Consider the following 19,301-nt stretch of genomic DNA (forward strand, 5'->3'; position numbering starts at 1 on the left):
ACACTCTGGAGCTCTGCTAACAAAACCTTGGCAAATTGCTGGGTTTCTGTGCAATAAGTTAACGTGTGGAACCCTTTGCCAGAAGGTGCTGTAGAGGACAAGTATAAATGGATTCAAAAGGGAATTTAATAAATTTTTGGAGGATGAGCCCGTTGGAGCCCGTTAAATATAGTGGTCTGGATATAAGTCTTGGCTCACAAAGTTCTTAAGTACTTGGTTGGCAGGAATTAGAGGATATACAGGGAAAGTTAAAGATCTACTTGTCTTTGTTAAACGTACTACTTCTTAACAGTGACAACAATGCACTGTCAGAAACAACATAGAGTATTCCATTCATCTTTGATCTAGCTCTGCTGCACTTCTCGTAATTTTATGATGGTAATAATTCTCTGCAATCAAACCTGTAGAAGTTTAAGTAAGTAAGTGAAACAAATATTCCATGACCTTTCTGTAATTCCTTCTTTTCTGCCCAACTGCTGCTTTTAGCAACTGAGACGAATCAGCGTTTTGTCTTCAGCAATACACTAAAGATAGTTCATAATGCAGATCAAAACTTCTTTTGAATTCTCATATGTGTCTTCCAGATATTTTTTCTGAAAGACAAAAAACCAGTGCTGGGACCAGTTCAGAAAAGTGCTTGAACATTTTCCAAACATTGCTCCTATTTCAAGGCATCACACATGGAAGCACTTAATATCAGGCATAAAATTAACTAGATGGCACTATAATCCTAATTCACATTAGGAGAAATAAGAACATGGCTGAGTTGAAACAGGTGCTTAAATGATTACATGAAAAAAGGCATTTCCTTGAAGTGTGACTAGCCTAGCAGACACACTAGAAGATAGCCTAGCAGGGTCAGCCTGATGGTGCACCGAGGCAGAATGGTACACTGGTGTTAGATCCAGCTATGCATCCCCATGCCATCACTTGTTTGATCAGGTGCAAGTCTGCCACATAGCCTCCCTCTATCTCAATTTCCCAGCTTCAGGACAGGGAATTAATATACTCATCACTTTTTACAAAAGGTTCTGCAATCTATATGTTGTAATTACCTGAGCAATTATCTGCATGCTGGCTTTCTGAGAAGATATGGGGAATTTTCACCTACATTCCATTTTCACAGGTAACCTGCTTAAATACTTTTTCATGGCATCAAATGCTGGACTTTACTTTCCCTTTCTGTCCTGGTTTCAGCTGGGATAGAGTTCACCACAAAAGTTTTCTTATGTCAGTTTTGAACCTATTCATAGAGTGTTAAATCTGCAGCTAAAATACTAGATAAAACAGCTGGCTTGAAAAGTAGGCATGTGTTTTCTTCAACAATTTTAAGAAACATTTTCTCTCTTTGATCAAACCTTTGATAGAAGTGTTGTAACTGCTTACACTGTATAAAACCATTTTGTAGATTGTAAATAACCATTCCACTTTATAGCTGCTTACTATGTGATTACTTGGTAAATTGCTGAGATTCCTGGAATGTGCTTTGACAGTTTCAGTAGGAGCAAACTCTCATTTTAGTTTCAGTTTTTGCTATAAAAATAGCTGGAATCCTCTTGGAAACTGCAAAAATTGTTATGGTCAGAGTCAGGCCAGTAAAGCAGTTCCTATGTCATTGGTATCCCAGCTGTTTTCAATTCAAAAAAACAAAACCTGAAAAGATGTTGGCTACATGCCACTACCACAGATGGAGATCTTGAATTCTAAATGCAATTCAGCAACAGTTCTTTGCCCCCTTCATTTAGTTTATTCAGTCATCTCTCCTATGCAGTACACTTGGACCTGGAAACAAATCCATCTGTTTATACTTCCCCCACGGGGACCCCAGCTCTTTCCTTTACCTGCTCAAAGTCTCTGCAAAGCCAAAGAATTATAAAAGAGACTGGAAGCTTGAAATCTGGCATTTTAAACATTGATGTTATTGATAACCTGAAACAACCTACAGGACAAACTTACTCTTACTTGTATAAGTAGTATTATAAAAGAGACTGGAAGCTTGAAATCTGGCATTTTAAACATTGATGTTATTGATAACCTGAAACAACCTACAGGACAAACTTACTCTTACTTGTATAAGTAGTAACTGTTTCCTAATACATCATTGAGCAAATGCTGAATGACTGCATTCCCTAAATCCTTCTCTGTTAAAATAATCAACATAAAATCTGTGTTGTTGCTGAAGAAGGAAAGATGGCACACAGCAGCCTAAAAAGAATTTTACATATTTCCTTCCCTGTGTTTGCCTTGGAAATTTGTGTGCAAAGGAAATGAATAACCAAGCAATAAGTAGCAATAAGCTGAATATTTGTAAGGAATTTAATTTAAAAAGACATTTCTTGTTTCATAGCTACACTACTTTTGGTTACACCTTAGGACACTGCACAAAGAAACATTTCCCTGTAATCCCTAGAGGAAACTGTTCAAAAGCTTTTCCAGCACTTCTATTTGCTCTGGTTTCCTGCTGTTATTTGTATGTACTCTGCGTTGGTGAGGCCACACCTTGAGTATCGTGTTCAGTTCTGGGCCCCTCAGTTCAGAAAGGATATTGAGGTGCTGGAGCGGGTCCAGAGAAGAGCAACAAGGCTGGTGGAGGGACTGGAGCATAAGTCCTATGGGGAGAGGCTGAGGGAGCTGGGGTTGTTTAGCCTGGAGAAGAGGAGGCTCAGAGGTGACCTCATCACCGTCTATAACTACCTGAAGGTAAGTTCTAGCCAGGTGGGGGTTGGTCTCTTCTCTCAGGCACTCAGCAATAGGACAAGGGGGCACGGGCTTAAGCTCCGCCAGGGGAAATTTAAGTTGGATATCAGGAGAAAATTCTTTACAGAGAGAGTAATCAGGAATTGGAATGGGCTGCCCAGAGAGGTGGTGGATTCACCATCCCTGGAGATTTTTAAACGCAGATTGGACGTGGCACTGAGTGCCATGATCTAGTAAATGGACTGGATTTGGACCAAGGGTTGGACTCGATGATCTCAGAGGTCTTTTCCAACCCAATCGATTCTATGATTCTATGATAATAATCTATTCATCTGATGATTTTAGACCTGGAAAGTAAAGGTCTTGTGACCAACTTGTGAAATGGATATAAGTGCTTCAGGGCAGTAGGAGTCTGGGAATCCTGAACTTCATTACATCTTTTTAACGCCTCTTTTTCCTTTGAGTGGCAATGTCTCCTGCCACAGAGAACAATGCAAGTATGAAACCAGTTTTTATTAATTACTAGAATGACTCCAAGACACTATGCCTCTTTTTTTTTTTTAATATTAGTTTGTTTTCTTTCAAATAGACCATGAAAGGTATTTTGTGGAGGCTGATTAAAAAAAACAAAACAAAACAAACAATAACACAAAAACCAGAAGTATTTTAACATTCCAAGCAGTTTACATTGTCCATGTGAAAACTCAAATTCTGGACCAGAGTTTTCAAACACCCAATGGATTTTGACTGTTCCATTTCTGAGTCATGCACAGGAGAGCTCTTCTTTCAGAGCATCAGCAGTCAATGTTTTCTGAAGCTCTTGACCCTTTAAAGTTCCCAGATTGAGCACCAAAAATCACTAGTCGTCTTTAAAAGATCTTGTGATTACTGCTAAATCTGAGATGAAATTCTGTGGTCCTAACCCACTGAAAAAAAGCAAAATCTTGAAAATAGAGGAAAGGAACAGTTAACCTCTTTGGGGTCTGACATCCTTCCCATTACAGCAACCCAATGAAATTCTTGTCAGCAATGTTTACCCTATTCTCCAATTCTACAACTTACCCTGCTGACTCTGGTCAATATGATGTTTTCGATTATGGTGGTTTTTTTTTTTTACTTCTTGTCTTTTAAAAATGCAGAGCAGCTTGTTTTATATTTAGTTAAATAGCTGTCATCTCTCACCCTCAATAGCTATCTATTTTATTTTTCACTGAAGTGATTCCAGGAGCCAGCTTAATATATACTGACTTGTTTATAAAGCACACTTGAATAAAAAAATGATAACTACTAAATGTCAGGTGGTACCAACAGTAGTAATAAAAATTTAATAATGATAGAGAAATTCCAATATATCCCTATGCTACATCTTAAATTGAGCTGTGAAATATTTCATCTAAAAGCTGGAGCCCAAACTATGTGTCTGTGGCATGCTGCCACCAAAAGTGAGGGTGTAGTGCTTCACCAATAAAATATGACTATTGTCTTCTCCGTAGTTTAGTCTTTTGACAAGATGACATGAATGCTTGGCGGTCTTTCACGTCAAGAAAGCCAAGAGAATGATTTTATTTTTTCTTCCTCCTTTATTGAAGAGAAATTCAGTTTAGCTTTCTTCTGGGAAAGGCAAGGTCAATGGAAAGCAGGTTATTTTTAGGGGTCATATACTACCGAGCCAAGACTCCCCGGTGCTAGACAATAATCAGCTACTGGGTCGTATTGTTTTGGTTTTTGTGTTTTGCAGCTGTGTGCACTTGACTATATTTTGCCAGCTGAGACTTTTTTTTAAAGGGGTGAGTAAGGGATCTCTAAACACAAACTCCCCAAGCGAAATAAATAACAAACCCTACCAACCTCCCTAAAATTCCCATAGGCTCACTGAACTCATGATTTACTGCAGCAGCTCTGTAAGTCTTTAAGTGCACTCAGAATTGCTGTGAAGTCAGAAAAAGAAGTGTCTGTCATCTCTCCATTCTGATCTTGTCTCTTGTTTGCCTGTATTCTGCTATGATTTTGCTTAAGTGGAGTTTAAGAACTTTTTCAACTGTTGTCAGCCACACACACCATGCAGTACTAGCTTGGGATGACCATGATGTGTGGCCAGTGACCTGATATCCTGCGTGTTTATCTCCCTATTCCACCTATTCTGCATATTGTTGCCTGTAATCCTGCATATTCTGCTAGTGGGAAAGTCTCACCGAGCAGTGGCTTTTTGCACATTTTTCAGGCATAAGGATCTTTTTTACAATTTCTAAAAAAACTCTCCTTTTCTTGGGCTTGAATCCAACCTGAGGACTTGCGCAAAACTGCAAACTCCCTTCTCTCTGCTATGGTTTTGTCTCAGCATGGAGGTTGATGGTGTGCCTAGGTGCAGATATCCAGGTTTTCTCTGCAAAGTGGGATGTCTCAGCTGGAAGGAGGCATGTCCCAGACCAGCTGCATGGTGTCTGGGCTGGAGAGCTGGCTCACTTGCTGTGTGCCACAGCAGAACATGTGTCTGCTTCTACTTAGCCATGCAGTTGTGTGCCTACTTTTACCTCGGGTTAGCTCAAGTTGAGAACATAGACATTTTGGCATGGAGGAAGAGGCCACCCATAGCTGGCTCCAGCCCTTCTCTGCTTTCCCAGGCCATCTGTACCTCTGCATTCATGTACCTTTCCCCACAGCATCCCAGGCTTCTTTGTCTTGGGACTAGGGTAAGGAATTGTAGTCTCTTGTTATCAGTCAGTTGGAGATTTGATTTGTGGAGGTAGTTCTGGTTAGTGAGGATTTTAGTACAGTACTGTCATGATCTGTGGGGAATGCCACCACAAGCCATGAGCTCATGCCTGACCTGACCTGGCCTGGCCTGCAGACGTGCTACAATGCATCCTGGAGTTGGTCAGGTCTCCTCCTCACCCACTCCGAGGTTCTCAGCCAGGGCATGTCTCAGCTCCCATCTTATCTGGGTTTCCTCACTGTGGGACTCACCGAATTGTGGCCGCATCTTTCACCCAACCCCGTAGTCCCTGAGTATGGAACATTAACAATTATACAAGAAGCTTATAGGTGTCTCTCAGAATTTTGGAAGATCCTTTCCTTCATCCTGCCAAAATAGGACCTTTTGCTATTCTAATCTCTTGGATACTTTTTACTTTTGAGGTCATTATCGTTAAATTTATGTGATGAGTAAACAGAATCATAAACAGGTCTGAGTTTATCATGCTTTGAAATATTAATGGACCTAAAAATAACTAGGCAGTGGTGTTTGAGGCATGGTAAAAATAAAAATAAGATGTTTAACAATTATTATTAATTCACATTGCCTAAAATTTGAGAAGAAAAGATTGAGTAAAGAAGAAGAGAGAGACTGGTTCATTCCATAATATGTTCATCTTATAAGTACCTTAGATATATTGATGGAGGCAATGATTGACCCATATTTTAATACAAACTTTTTGTAAACTTTTCTGTATTGACAGGTGCTATCAGAATCACCCTGCAATTCTCTGCTTTTGCCTTTTCTCTCTGAAGTTTTATTTTGCTTTATTTCTCTCTAGGATGATGGCCTTCCAGAGAATGAACATCAGCTCTCAGTAGCTGGGAAGATAAAGAAGCATTTCAACACAGGCCCTAAGCCAAACAGCACAGCAGCTGGAGTTTCTGTCATAGCAGTAAGCATCTGAATTACACAGCTGAAACACATCTATGTGCCCATCAGACAGTATGTGTTTAGGACATTCCACCAAAGAAAAACAGATAGGATTAATCTTTAGATAATTCTAGCATTTAATTAATATAAGCATAGACTGGTATTCTGCACAACTTTTCCCTTGATTCTGCTTGTGAGTCACATTGTTATTGAACAGCCCTAGGAGATATAACTGTACACGCAGTTCCACATTTTACCAGATCAGTGGACTTAACTCCAATGTAGATTTGACAGTTTGAACTATGGGATCATGACATTTTAATTGGCAGCATACTCATCATATGGATTGAGGCCACACAGAGGTTTGTAGGAGAAGGGCAGCCCCACTTTAAAATGGAAATTGTTCCAAAATTTTAACTGAAAATCTATATGGCGGCCTAAACTTCTCCTCTTTGAAGACATGAAAGGGAGCTATGATGCCTCACTGCTGCCTTCACGTTTCATGAGTCTAGCCACTTCAGATTTAGCTGAGCAGCAGCATTTTATTGTAGTGCCACACAGAAGCTGCTTCCCTTTCAGCAGAAGTGCTTAATTGGGTAAAGACTTAATGAAGCTCCTTGCTGCCTTCTCTCATCTTCCAATTCCAGTCGAACCATTCTAGGTTAGAACGTGTCGGGAGCTTCTGAAACTAAGCTTGACCAAACTTTTGACGAAGCTTTACTGATGTTTCAATGGCATCCTCAGTGTAGCATACATACCATAAAACTCTATTTTTTTCTCACAGATGAACATGTGTATTAGATATACATGGGCACAGAATATATTCAGCATATGATGAGATTACTCCTACTAATGCCATTGAATAATAACATGCACATCCTTCACATTTTTGATACATCTGCCTGTGTCTGTAAGCTTTCCTTTATTACTCATAGTAATGTGAACACTCCAAATAGTCACTAAAAATAAGTGACATGTTAAACGTAACCATTCCCATATCAGATTACTCAGTGTTCATTCCCAGCTTCCATAAATTGCAGGTGGTGTGACTGCACATGTACACTTTCTTGTACTGTTTCCACTTTCATGTTTCTCAGCTCAGCCCCTCCAGTGTTGAGTTTAATCAGCATGAAGTAAACTCAGCTCAGCACATGCAATCTGGCTCACAGGTGTGAAGTGCTTGTGCAGCAAAATGGATACTCTCTCAAAGTTACTTGGTATAAGTGCTTAAAATTTCAAGCTGTGCCTCTCATATTTTTCTTTACTCTTTCCTACCCTGAACGTCCTCAACATGGAAGCAAGTTGTTCCTCATGCTTTTCCTAGATTTTCTCAGCCATCAGCTAACATAGTCAGCATTTATTTATTTTCATTTTTAAGCAATAATACTGCAACAGCTCTCCCACAACTAAAACATCACATACCCATTGCTCATCTGAACTGCAGGTATGTTCTGTATAGACTAGCTGAAATCGTGTTCCTTTTAAATGGACTGCCAGCACGCTTGTCCATGAGAATTACTGCTCAGATCCTCCATGCTAATGACTTCAAAGCTTAAAAGCAAGAAATGATGCCTCTGTCCTCATCCATCCCTCGCCTCCTTTATATTTTTAATTTCCCCGCCCTTCTCTTTTTTTTCTCTGCCCCAATTGCTTTGCTAAGGAATTGATTGCAGGAGTTTAAAACTTGAGTAATGAAAAAGGCACTGTAGTGAATCTTTCCACTGCAAAATATTATACATCAGGAAAAAAACTTGTATGTTTAATTATATTCTAAATATTTTTTAGTGTTTGGAAATTTAACAGAATATTTTTAGTGATCATCTCTGTGGGCAAACTTCATACTCCAGCATGATTAATCCTGTAACTTGGCCTATAAAGTAGAAATGTGTAGAATATTTTTACGTAATTCAGAAAGTGGTTTGATTAGCTTGTGTCAATTATTTTCTAAAAAATTGGAAGAGATGGGGAAATATAGACCTCTTTAATATTTTGGTAATGTTCTAGAATGCTAGATAATTTTTATTTTACAAACAAATTAGTTTTGTTTCCTACAAAATAATTTAATGTGTAAAAGAAAGCCAAAAGCAAAACAGCAATGCCTTTAAATGCTGTTTATGCATTTGAAAACCAATTTAATCTATATTTGATATGCATTTCATCCGGGTTTTATGTTTGAGAATCTTCCTTTAGCTGTGCAATCTCAAATATCACAGAAGTAAATCCTATTAACAAAGACTGCTCTAGATTTAGAACTTTCAAAGTATGTACAGATGTTGTAACATTGTTCCGCAGTAAAGACATACACTAGCTATATTTTCTATAAAAATAATGGGGTTTTGTGCCTGCCTGTATGTTTACTGTAACTTTTTGAGAGAGTGCTTGTGTATATAATATATAGAGATGCCTTCTATACATTATATAACACATCTGTGTCTGTGTTTGTGAAAATGTGTTAGTATGTGCATATATTTCTGTAGCTTATTTAATAGTATGAAAGATAAATATTAGCATTACTTTGAATCTTATAATTCTGTTTATGTACAGAGGTAGCTAATATGTGGTATTTAGTTCTTAATTTGTCCTCACATTGGTATGATATGGTATTATATGCCTGTTTTCTCCGATGGTAAGATATAACACACCTCAAAGATCTCAAGGAGTATTTATCATATGCACCAATTAAAACTATAATATGAAAATTAAGTTCCTAAAGATGTGTTCATGGTCAGCTTGATTGGGAGGAAGTTTGAAGCCACATGTGTTTTACATACATCGACTGTGGCTACTGCTTCCTTCAGAAATGTTCAAATTCCATTGACTCCTTTGGTTCAGACTTATATCTGCCTTATTGATGCTGTAATCCTCAGTAAAAGTTGTCTCTGACATTTCAAGGCAGAGACATCCTACTTCTCATGCATGTGTCCAGACTTCAAGTTTGTCCACATTTGGAAGGATTTGTCAGTTTGGACAAACTACCATAATGAACATGTTGAGCATGCCTAGCAAAGTAGTTGCTTTGCTGATGTAGCAGTATGATTTCTGAAACAAAATTAACTCTACAGGCAAAGAGAGTTTTCTGTTGATATAATAATACATCATTAGAAGTTCTGTCAGCATAACTATGTCAGTTGGGAAAAAATTCCCTTGAACAAACATAGCTTTGCCAGGAAAATTTTAATTGGAGAAATAGTTTTTAAAACAGCAAGAGAATTAGCAAATCCCTAAAAAACACTGTTTGCTGATGAGAGAATATGTAGGAAAAATATCACTTTACTTGCTCTGTTCTTAAATTCTTGTCACAGGCATTTACTACCAGTCTCTGTGGGAGACAGAGGCTGGGCTAGTGCCCCTCAGTCTGTGTCAGAATGGCCACATTACTGTTAAGTATATGCCAAAATATTTGCAGGATCATGTTTCTCATGCAGCTTTTCAATAGGAGCAGTATTTTGTAGTTCTGTGACAGTGTTTATAAAACATACTGCAGTTAAAAATGTAAAACCGGACTGCTACTAACTAGTCTTTTTGAAATTTGAGGGTAGATTTTTTTTCCCTTCAATTCTCCAAGGATGGCAACCCCATTTTTTTTTTGCTGTGTGCCATGAAATAATACCCTATGGTTGTATCCTCTGGGTTTAGTGACAGTGCCTAGAGTGACTAGGAGCCCAAATCACCTTTAAAGAATGATTCTGCAACACAGAGGTGTGCTGTAATTCCTTGTATGAACCAAGCATCGTTTAATATGTGTCCTTGTCTGAAGTGTTAAAGCTCTGCCTGTATGTCATCACTTTTGTGCTTGTACTTTTGCCAGTGTTAAGACAGAGGAAAAGACTAATGTTATTCTGCTGTTAAGGTTGGATGAGGTCTCTCTGTCTTGGTAATGCATCTCTGTCTGGAGAAGCAGAGAAATTGAGTAGAACAGCTAAGGAGAAAAGCTGCTCAGAAAGTTGGTGCAGCTCTCTGTTGCTTACAGGGTCCTGGGCCCTGGCAACGGGAAGGCAGTGGGTGGGTCTTTGCCCTGCCTTCTACCAATTTTAAAAAAAAATTACAAATGCCAAGTGGTATTTTTAGCCATAGGATTTCTTGGGTGGTGTGGAAGAGAAGCCAAATTCAGCTTGTAAGTTTTGCTTGCCTTAAAGACGAACCTGTGTCTCGACTATCCCTTCCCATCTATTATCTGTGTTGTCCTGGGATCATTGTCCACGGCCGGGTTTCTCATGGCAGAATTTCCACACTGCCAAAATTTTTCCAACTCGTGTTAGGAAGTGACTCTCGCCATTTTCTCTGTATTATTTTTTTAGCTATTCAATTTTAGGGCAATATTTTTAATCCGCTTTTTAGAAAAACATCCCTTTTGTGTGTTTTATGTGCAGCATACAAGGAAGCCAGTAGATGGCAATAGCAGACCAGTGTAATTAAGCAAACACAAATTTAACTCTAGGTACAAGGTCCCCATGGTTTTAAACAGGAAGCGTCCTTTAAATAATTCTAAATAAGAGGAAAGTGGCATTGTTTTAACAAAATGGAATAAATTATTAAATTATTGAAGGGGAGTCATCAAGAAAAATTCAAATTTGTGGTTAATTCCTAACTCCCCTTGAAGTGTGTTGAACTGCTTTTCTGATTTAGAATTAGAAACTGTCATCAGTATTGGAAATATATGCCATGCTCTTATTGAAACACAAAATGGCCTTTTCTCTTCCTAGGGCAAAATCTGAAAATCGTTACAACTAACAGTTTTAAAGCAGACAGAGTGTCTCTGTAGATATTTTCCCATAAAATTTTATTTAATTCAGCTAAATGATGTCTCCACCGTCTGTTAGAGCAGCACCGAAGGGTTAGGGAAAAGAACACATTTTCTTTGTTCCTATGCACATGATTTTGCTAATGATAGACTAAACTTGAAAAATCTGTATTCCTTAAGTATTATCACTGGCATACTTTCCTGGACACAATGTTAAGTTCATTTCCATTTTGACTTTAATTGGTGCAATTTTAAACCAAATAGTTTTGTACTATTATCTTTTTGAGCATGAGGTGTAAGCTGAAATGATAAACAGTGTTATTCATGGCTCTGAGTAGTCCTACTTTCCAAGGTTAACGCATTTTTAGAAATGAATTACCATGATTGATGGGGTATCAAAATGTGATTCTTTTCGTCTTTACACATTCCATGATTTTGAAGCAGTCTAATTTAAGCCTTGTGTAGTGTGTCTAGCCTGCTCCTTGTGATGGTTGCACTGCATTTAATTTTTTTTTTAATTATTAAACTTCTCAATTTAATTGCAAAAGATAATATTCTATTACTGGTATGTGCAACTTAAAAGGGCAATACTGTCTTTGGAGGTAAAAAGATATTTGTCAGACTTTTAAATGAATGCATTATGCATTAAGTAATCTATTTCACAAATTCCGTTTTAGTTTGAATAAATTGGCTTCTAATTTAGCAAGACCAAATCTAGAGTTAGTATCTTTTTCTTTTATTTCTTTACCTTTTTTTTTTTTTCTTCTGCGGTAGGTAGCTTTAGGATGTTAGATAAGAGCCTTCTGAAAGTGAAAACAGTAAATATGCACTAAATAAGGAACAGCTTGCTCTGGAGTCTGAATTCTCTAGCCTAATGTTGATCCACTGAGTTGCCCCGTTTCTCTCTGCTCAGCTGGACCACGGGTTTACCATCAAGAGATCAGGGTCTTTGGACTACTACCAACAACCAGGAATGTATTGGATAAGGTATGAGATGGTGCAGCGCCAACAGTCAGTGTTTCCATGGCAACGTGCTGGCAGTCTCCATTAACCAGTTCCTTCAGTGGATAAACATGCTTTTTGATTTGTTATCGGGTCCATATGCTGCTTTATCAGTTTCGTTTTAATCTTGATTGAGATGCCACACCCCTTCATTCCCTTTCTTCACCCATTCCTCACACCCACATTGCCAGCTTTCTCTTCATCGCACATGCTCAATATCAATCTCCCCTATAGTTAAAAGGACAGTGTATATAGAAAATCTACCAGATATGCTGAAGTACTCACCCTCCCCCTCTCTATTGCTTGTTAAGGCATCTGCTTCCCCTATGCTCCTGTTTCAAAACACACGGAGTAGCAACAGGCTCTCAGCATATATTTTCCTCTTTTTTCCATGCAAGATATGGAGCTATATACTGTCATTTTAAACCGATTAAACACAATCCTTACCTTAGATTGAACAATGCATTTACATAACACGGGCTGTAGAAACTCTCCCAAGTTCACTGAAATACAATGCATTGTATGTGCTGGTAAGCTTGTGTTTCTAACAATGCATTCCTTTTCTTTTTAAAACCCTTCTGATACCTATTTATTTTGATTTGATTTTGTTTTAAATATTGCATGAGTCTTTTGAATATATTTTTCTTCATTGTGTAACTGTGCCAGGGTTGTTGTTAACTGGCTTAACCTGTATGATAAAATGGGTCTCTGGGAGGGAGAGGCTTATTCTGCAGCAGGGGCAAGGAGGGATCCAGGTCTGATAGCCCACGAGAGGCTCACACACCTCCTCAATAAATCCAGAGTCTTGGAATTTCCATCAAGTGGTTACTTGCTGTCTTTTTTCTTTCTTATTACTCACAAGACCTACATTTTGAAAGCTGAAGAAATTTTTATAAGTTTCTTGTGAAACCTGCATTTTCTAACACTGCCTTTAAAAGCTTGTCTGTGAGAGATTTGTAAAAACTCAGCAAATTAACCACGTTAGCAAAACAGCAGAGATGGTCACTGCAAATGTTTCCAGTAAAGTATAACTCCCACTCTGGATCATGTCACCAAGTGCATGGATTGGGCTACAGCACGCTTTCCATAAAACCTAACGATTCCCTGCGCGCACACTAAGGGCTACGTAGTTTAAATATGGATGTTCTGGGGAAAGAAAAAAAAACAAACCCCAAACCAAAACTAAGCCTATTTCTCAGGCAAAAAGTAAAAAAATAGTTCCAATCCATCAGTTGAACGCTGGCTAGCAAAAATTGAGAAAGACTTTCACTCCAGGTGCTGGAGTGTGCAGCAGTACCTGTAATTCATCTAATTCCAGCCTACTGCACTTGTGGTAGTGGCTATAAACCTACCATGACCTGTGAGGGCACAGCAAAACCTGCTTGATCTGTCTTGTCACTTGTCATCATGCTTCACGGGTTGCAGCCCTGACGGCTGCCCAGCATCTGTGCCCCTTGGTTTGAAGAAGAGGTGAATGGGGCCTGAGTGCCCAGTTTTAGCTCTGGTGCTTCATAGCATTAGAGGAATTTTTCTTTTCTGCTTGAGAAGGAAAGATGGCATTTTGTATCAAGCAGAACTTTGACAAAGAGTTGCAAATTCAATGCCTCCTCTGTAAAATGGGGGGAAGCTCGCATGAGCTCTATTTATCTTCCTATTTGCTATACACAATGTTTGGATCTTTTAAAACTCCACCTTCAGGGGGAGCAGACCACCAGAAAAGGAGGCTGTGCGAAAAGCCAGCATCTCAGATTGGCCTTGACTCAGTTTAACTGCTTAGCCCAGGTTTTGAAAAAAACCATATGCATTTTGAGGATGTAGGGGGGAAGGGTCTAATTCTGCAACTTGGTAAATAAATAAAGCTATAAAAAAAAAAAAAGGGCCATTTGACTAAAGCTTTGTAATGGCCATCAGCATACAAAATGACACATCCCTGAATAATGGGCTGGAGCAGATGGGCGATAATCTCTCTTATTCATACATAAACTGCTCTGTTTTCCAGCTGGGGGCAGTAACAACAATGTTTATAATTAAGGCTTTCTAAACTGAGCACCTAGTGTGGAAAGGCAAACTGGGAGAGCAGGGCTTATAGGGGTAGATGTTTAATTAGGAAATCCGCTAGGAGAGGATACCTCTGACCAAGCAAGTGCTTTGATGACCAACACTTTAGTCTAAATAAAACCGTTTTGGTGTAGAAAGTATTTACTTTTTAGTAGCGCAGATGCAAAGCATATGAAAAGGTTCATCAATTCCCATCTATAAAACAGATAATTCAGCACAGACCTATGAAAATTAACCTGAATTCACAAGTAGAGCAAAAAAATGAAAGCAGGTCCCAAGGATAATGTAATACTCCCTTTGTTAGTGTTAAACTACATGTTTCTTCTGCACTCCTCTTTGTTTTCATCCCTAGTTTCTGGCAGTTTTCTAAAATACTTTTTAAATGGCACTATTTCTTCCTTCAGTAATCAGAAAACCTTCTTCCTCTGCCTAGAAGACTTTCCTTTTCAAATTCCTTCAAAATACTATTTTTCTGATCACTCATTCTGCATACTTTTGTTCCGTTTAAGTAGGATAATATGTACGGAAGTGACATGATTTTTTTGAGGTACCGAAATGGAACAAACCTTATGTACAGTAGTAATTATTGTAGCAGGTATGACCTATAGTGCCCAGAAAATTTTACATGGTTCCTTGAATATGAGGATCAGGAAAAAATACAGGAGATAAACCAGTAAAATCATTTGGACTCCAGAGTAATACACGTTTTAAAAGCAACCCACCTAATGATGTTGGGACATCAGCCCTGCAATTAGAGGTGCAGAAAAGGCCAAAGCAGCATCAGTAGGGGACAAGACCTGGAGGTCCCAGTTAAAACCCTGAAGTTTGAGCTGATTCAGAATATCAAGGGAATACCAGAATAATAGTATCTAACATAAAATATCAGTAGAAAACATTAGTATATGTAGCATTATATATAAGATCAGAATAAAATGTTAGGGTATGTTATTTTCTATATATCCTCAGACATTGTAGAAAAGCTAAATGGGCAAAATAAAACCCAGGAAACGTATGGGAAAGTCATTAATGATCTATCTATGTAGTGATAATAGAAAGGAGATGAATTGCATTGGATGCTTAACAAAATCATCAATCTGGTCAATATTGAATTCATAAAATACTGGATTTTTAAAATGCAGTTCTCACTTTCACAGTTAAAAATGTATCTGAATAGCTCATTTTCAAACCCAGAGTTCCATCCTCTGTCGTTAGTTCCTAATTCACATTACATTGCATCTGTTGAGTTACTTACACCTGTCCCAGGTGGATACAATACACTTTCAAGTCAAAAGTTACAGCCAGATGTCTCGGTGATGGGACAAGGAAGTTGGGAATTAGGCTTGCTATCTGTAAAGTGCCATTTTTAGTACCATAAAACCCTCTGTAAACTGAATATTGGTAAATACAAGCAAATATCTAAAATCATTTAAAATCTCTTCTCCTGCTCTTTGACTAAAAAAACCACAACTGATTTACAAACTATAAACAAAATCCACTCATGCAAACAACTTGGCACTGAGTCTCTTTCACGTGTAATTGAAACCAGCTGAGGAATTGTGTCTCTAAAAATGGGGGATGTCAAAGAGTAAACACAAACTTAAATATAGCAATATGGAGTCAGCAGTTATGTCCATAGAATACTTGTCTTTGTGTTCACTCACCAATACAGTACTAATCATATATCAAATTGATTTGGTTTTCTTTCTTTTTTACTTTCATTTTAGCTAAATATCATGTCAGAAGTTACATGGTGTGCTAAAGCACTGGCCTTTTGTATTTGGAGGTCTAGGTTCAAATCCACTCGATTAATTTATCCCCTCGATGTGGTCATTTGCACGTCTCCAAATCACCGTGTAACTTGACTTAGCTATACCTTGTGCCTGAGGGACTAAAAATAACATGAGTGTCTCACTCCTGGACTGAGGTGCATTGCTAAGTTTGAAGTACTCTCAAAAAAGTGTCTTGATTCATGAATCAATCACACACACATATATATATATATTATTTATATATATATATATAGCCTGAGAAACCCATGGAAAAGAAATTAAAAAAAGATGAGACTGAAGGGCTGCCTGGCTTGTGCCATGAGCAATGTTTAATGATCATTTTTACAGCAAGGAAACCTGACATTACATATCTCAGTGTATAGAGGTCACTAGTCAGAAGCTTAAGGAAATAGGATAAACTTATCTAGGTGTGAACATTTAAATTTGTGCATACACATACATGTATATAAAAGAACGTACTGGAAGAAAAATACTAGTGTTTCCTTACATATGCTCATGTAATTCTAGCACTAAACAAAGCATCACGAAAATTGCTAACAAATTGCAAATATGCTCCTGCAGAATAAAAGCAAGTGAAGGGAAGGGTTTCTTAGATTAATACATGAACAGCTGCATCCCCAGTTTAGTCTCCTGCCTGGTATGAATAATGGATAGACTAAGAGGCAAAATGCACAATAATGTTCTTTTATTAATGAAACTAATATATATCTATATTTGGTGGCCAGCAGTAAATTAAGACAAGTGAAAAGAATAACAGTCACTACTCACTTTCAAAAAATGCAGTTACTCTAATTCAGTAATTACTGACCTGACAGAAAATATCAGCCCACAACTGAAATAAGGCTCTTCCCGCTGCAAATCCAACACATATATCAAAGCAGCTGTAGTTTTTTAATATCTGTTCATAAGCACACAGTTCAGTGTTTTCCAAAATAAAAAAATTAATTTACATGGATCAGGATTTCTGTAACATCGAGTGATAGAAATCAGGATGAAGACACTCCTTAAAGAAAAATCCTGGAAAAATGCTAGTTGCACCTTAGTATATAGGTGACAAAAACAACTATTTTAAAATCATTCTCTGTTACTTCAAATGAAATGTATTTCCAAAAATGGCTTGTTAACCATTTGGTAGTGGGTGTCAGGATTACTAAATGTTGATGCAAAATACATTAGTGCTTGATGAAATACTTCAGACCCAGAAGCACCAAACTATTAGAGACAATCCACTTGTCTGCTGCTAAGAAGCTCTACCTTTCCTCATATGGATTGCAGAACAGCTTCATATCTTGAATAAGAATGCTATCCTTACATTTTAGTTGTCGTTACAATCATACAGTGCTCAAAGTTCTCACTCTGTAACCCCAAACCAGGAAAAATAAAACATCAAAATGTGACAATGAAAATCTGGGTTTTGCAGACCTGTGAAGCATAAATGCACTTCAGATCCTCTTATTATTTATTGAAAGAGCTTGAAGTAGAAATGCCCTGGAAATCCATAGTGGACTGGTTCATGCACCAGCAAACCACCAGATGAACAGGAGGTGAAAGAATACATCTGTTAAACCAAGGCAATGTGTATAAGAGGCCTTTGTTACAAAAACATCAATGATAATGAAAAAGCTGATTTTTGGAATATGCCCATATGCACAAGAGAGTACAGTAGATGAAAATTGCACTTACAAAGCACTTATAGTCATTGAGGTCGATTCCCGTATGGGCCATTCACTTAAGAGAGTTGGACTTGTGAGTCCCTTCCAACTCAGAATATTCTGTGAAATCTATGAAATCTGGGAAATACTCAAATTTATCTCTCTTACCATCTTCTCTGCATTCCAAAGGCTTGATCTATTGTATTTTGCAATTCTTTGGAAGTAAAAAATAACCGTAACATCATTAAATGAAAAATTTCATTTGTGCAGAATGCAGAGAGGCAATACCATCCAGTGGTGTTATAGACACGAGAAGTGTCAAACTTCATTTTAACATTGGGCAAAATAAGCCTGTTCCTGCAAGTTCTCTAGGGCCCAAGCACTCTGTCTGTGGCCAGAAGTGCCCCATTTGGTAGTTCTGACATGTTAAACATTAAACATTAGAGTATGACTTGTGTGGTTTTGCTTTCACTAGATAAATACTGACTTTGCCTCTCTGTGACTTCATACATTTTTATTCGATAAGCTGTTTGGGTGAGAAAGGCTCTGCATGTCTCTCAGCCCAGGAGAGTAACCACAATAATGCCCCTGGGTCTGCAAGCATGTCTTTACAAAGACCAATTAGATCAAATCCAGGGAAAACTTTAGATAAAAATGAAAAGAAAAACACAGTCAAAAAATATCTCAGGAAGTTTCTGAAGGGTTAGGAAGCCAGAAATATTTGATCCTACAAACTACAGCAGCATAAGGTGGTAGATTAGGTGAGACCATCAGGGTTATTTTGCTTAACATTTTTTATTATTAAGGAAGGGAGTGCCTTTATGTATATTTAAATGAATAGATTTAAAGCAAAGTCTCTAAAGCTTTCCCAACAATAGTAGAAAGCTAATATCTTGGGGTTTATTTTTAAAGACATCTTTAAAAAGATGTCCTGTTGTTTAGTCATTTTTGTCCTTTATAAAAAGCAATATCCTAGGCTAAATTTCAAAAAAAATTTCTTATACATTTTCTTCTGTGTAACTTACCTAATTTTAAATACCTTCAGATTTTACATATACGTTTGCCATTTTCATATAGCAGATTTTAAAAATAAAATTGGAATTTAATACAAGTATTTTTATTTATTCAACCAGAAATGTTTACATTTCTCAGGGGAGAGTATCTATTACCACAGGGTGATGTGATGTGGCTTAAACTTTAAGTAAGTGCTTATTTCCTATAAGCATTAAAAAAATATTTTAAATGGAAATCTGTATTTTATAGAGTGGTAATATATGCCGTTCTTTTCAATTTTCACACAGAATTGCATACTGTATGCAGTATATTCACTGTGTGTAAATGATCTAGGTATTCTTCTGTTTCACATTAAAAATAATCAAAAGCTGAATTGGTTCAAGGCTAAGAAATATAGAAGGCATTGAAAATACTAATTAGAGCTCTTACCTAAAAGATAAGCAGTAAACAAAGAAATTTTTGGCGGATGAAAAGTGTTGGATTTTGTAGCAATTATTATTTAAAATATGGAGATGAACTTAACAAAGTTTATTATTTTACTGTTTTAAAGTAGTGCTATAAAGGTTCTAGACACAAAAATAGTAGTTCATCAATTTAACCTAATTAAATCCATTTGCTATAGTAGTTCTGTACTCCTGCCCATCCTTCTGTCTCTGTTACATCATTATGGAATGATGGTTGCATTATTTGAAAGTGTGGATTGCTATAATGCTATTCTGCAC

General features: G+C 37.5%; 1 protein-coding gene across 4 annotated transcripts in view; it reads left to right on the top strand.

Annotated features, from left to right (window-relative positions):
* Positions 1-19,301, top strand: part of DCLK1 (doublecortin like kinase 1) — a 245,024-nt gene that overhangs the window by 215,471 nt on the left and 10,252 nt on the right. For 3 of the 4 annotated variants that reach the window (XM_027713477.2, XM_027713474.2, XM_027713478.2), the window contains one exon: positions 6,231-6,344. In XM_027713477.2, coding sequence (XP_027569278.1) covers positions 6,231-6,344 — 114 coding nt within the window. Of the gene's footprint in view, positions 1-6,230; positions 6,345-11,976; positions 12,051-19,301 lie in introns of all 4 variants that reach the window. The other variant, XM_027713475.2, reaches the window with a different exon arrangement.

This window comes from Pipra filicauda, unplaced genomic scaffold, assembly GCF_003945595.2.
Source record: "Pipra filicauda isolate LSUMZ 115617 unplaced genomic scaffold, ASM394559v2 scaffold443_size986076_pilon, whole genome shotgun sequence".
Lineage (NCBI taxonomy): Eukaryota > Metazoa > Chordata > Aves > Passeriformes > Pipridae > Pipra > Pipra filicauda.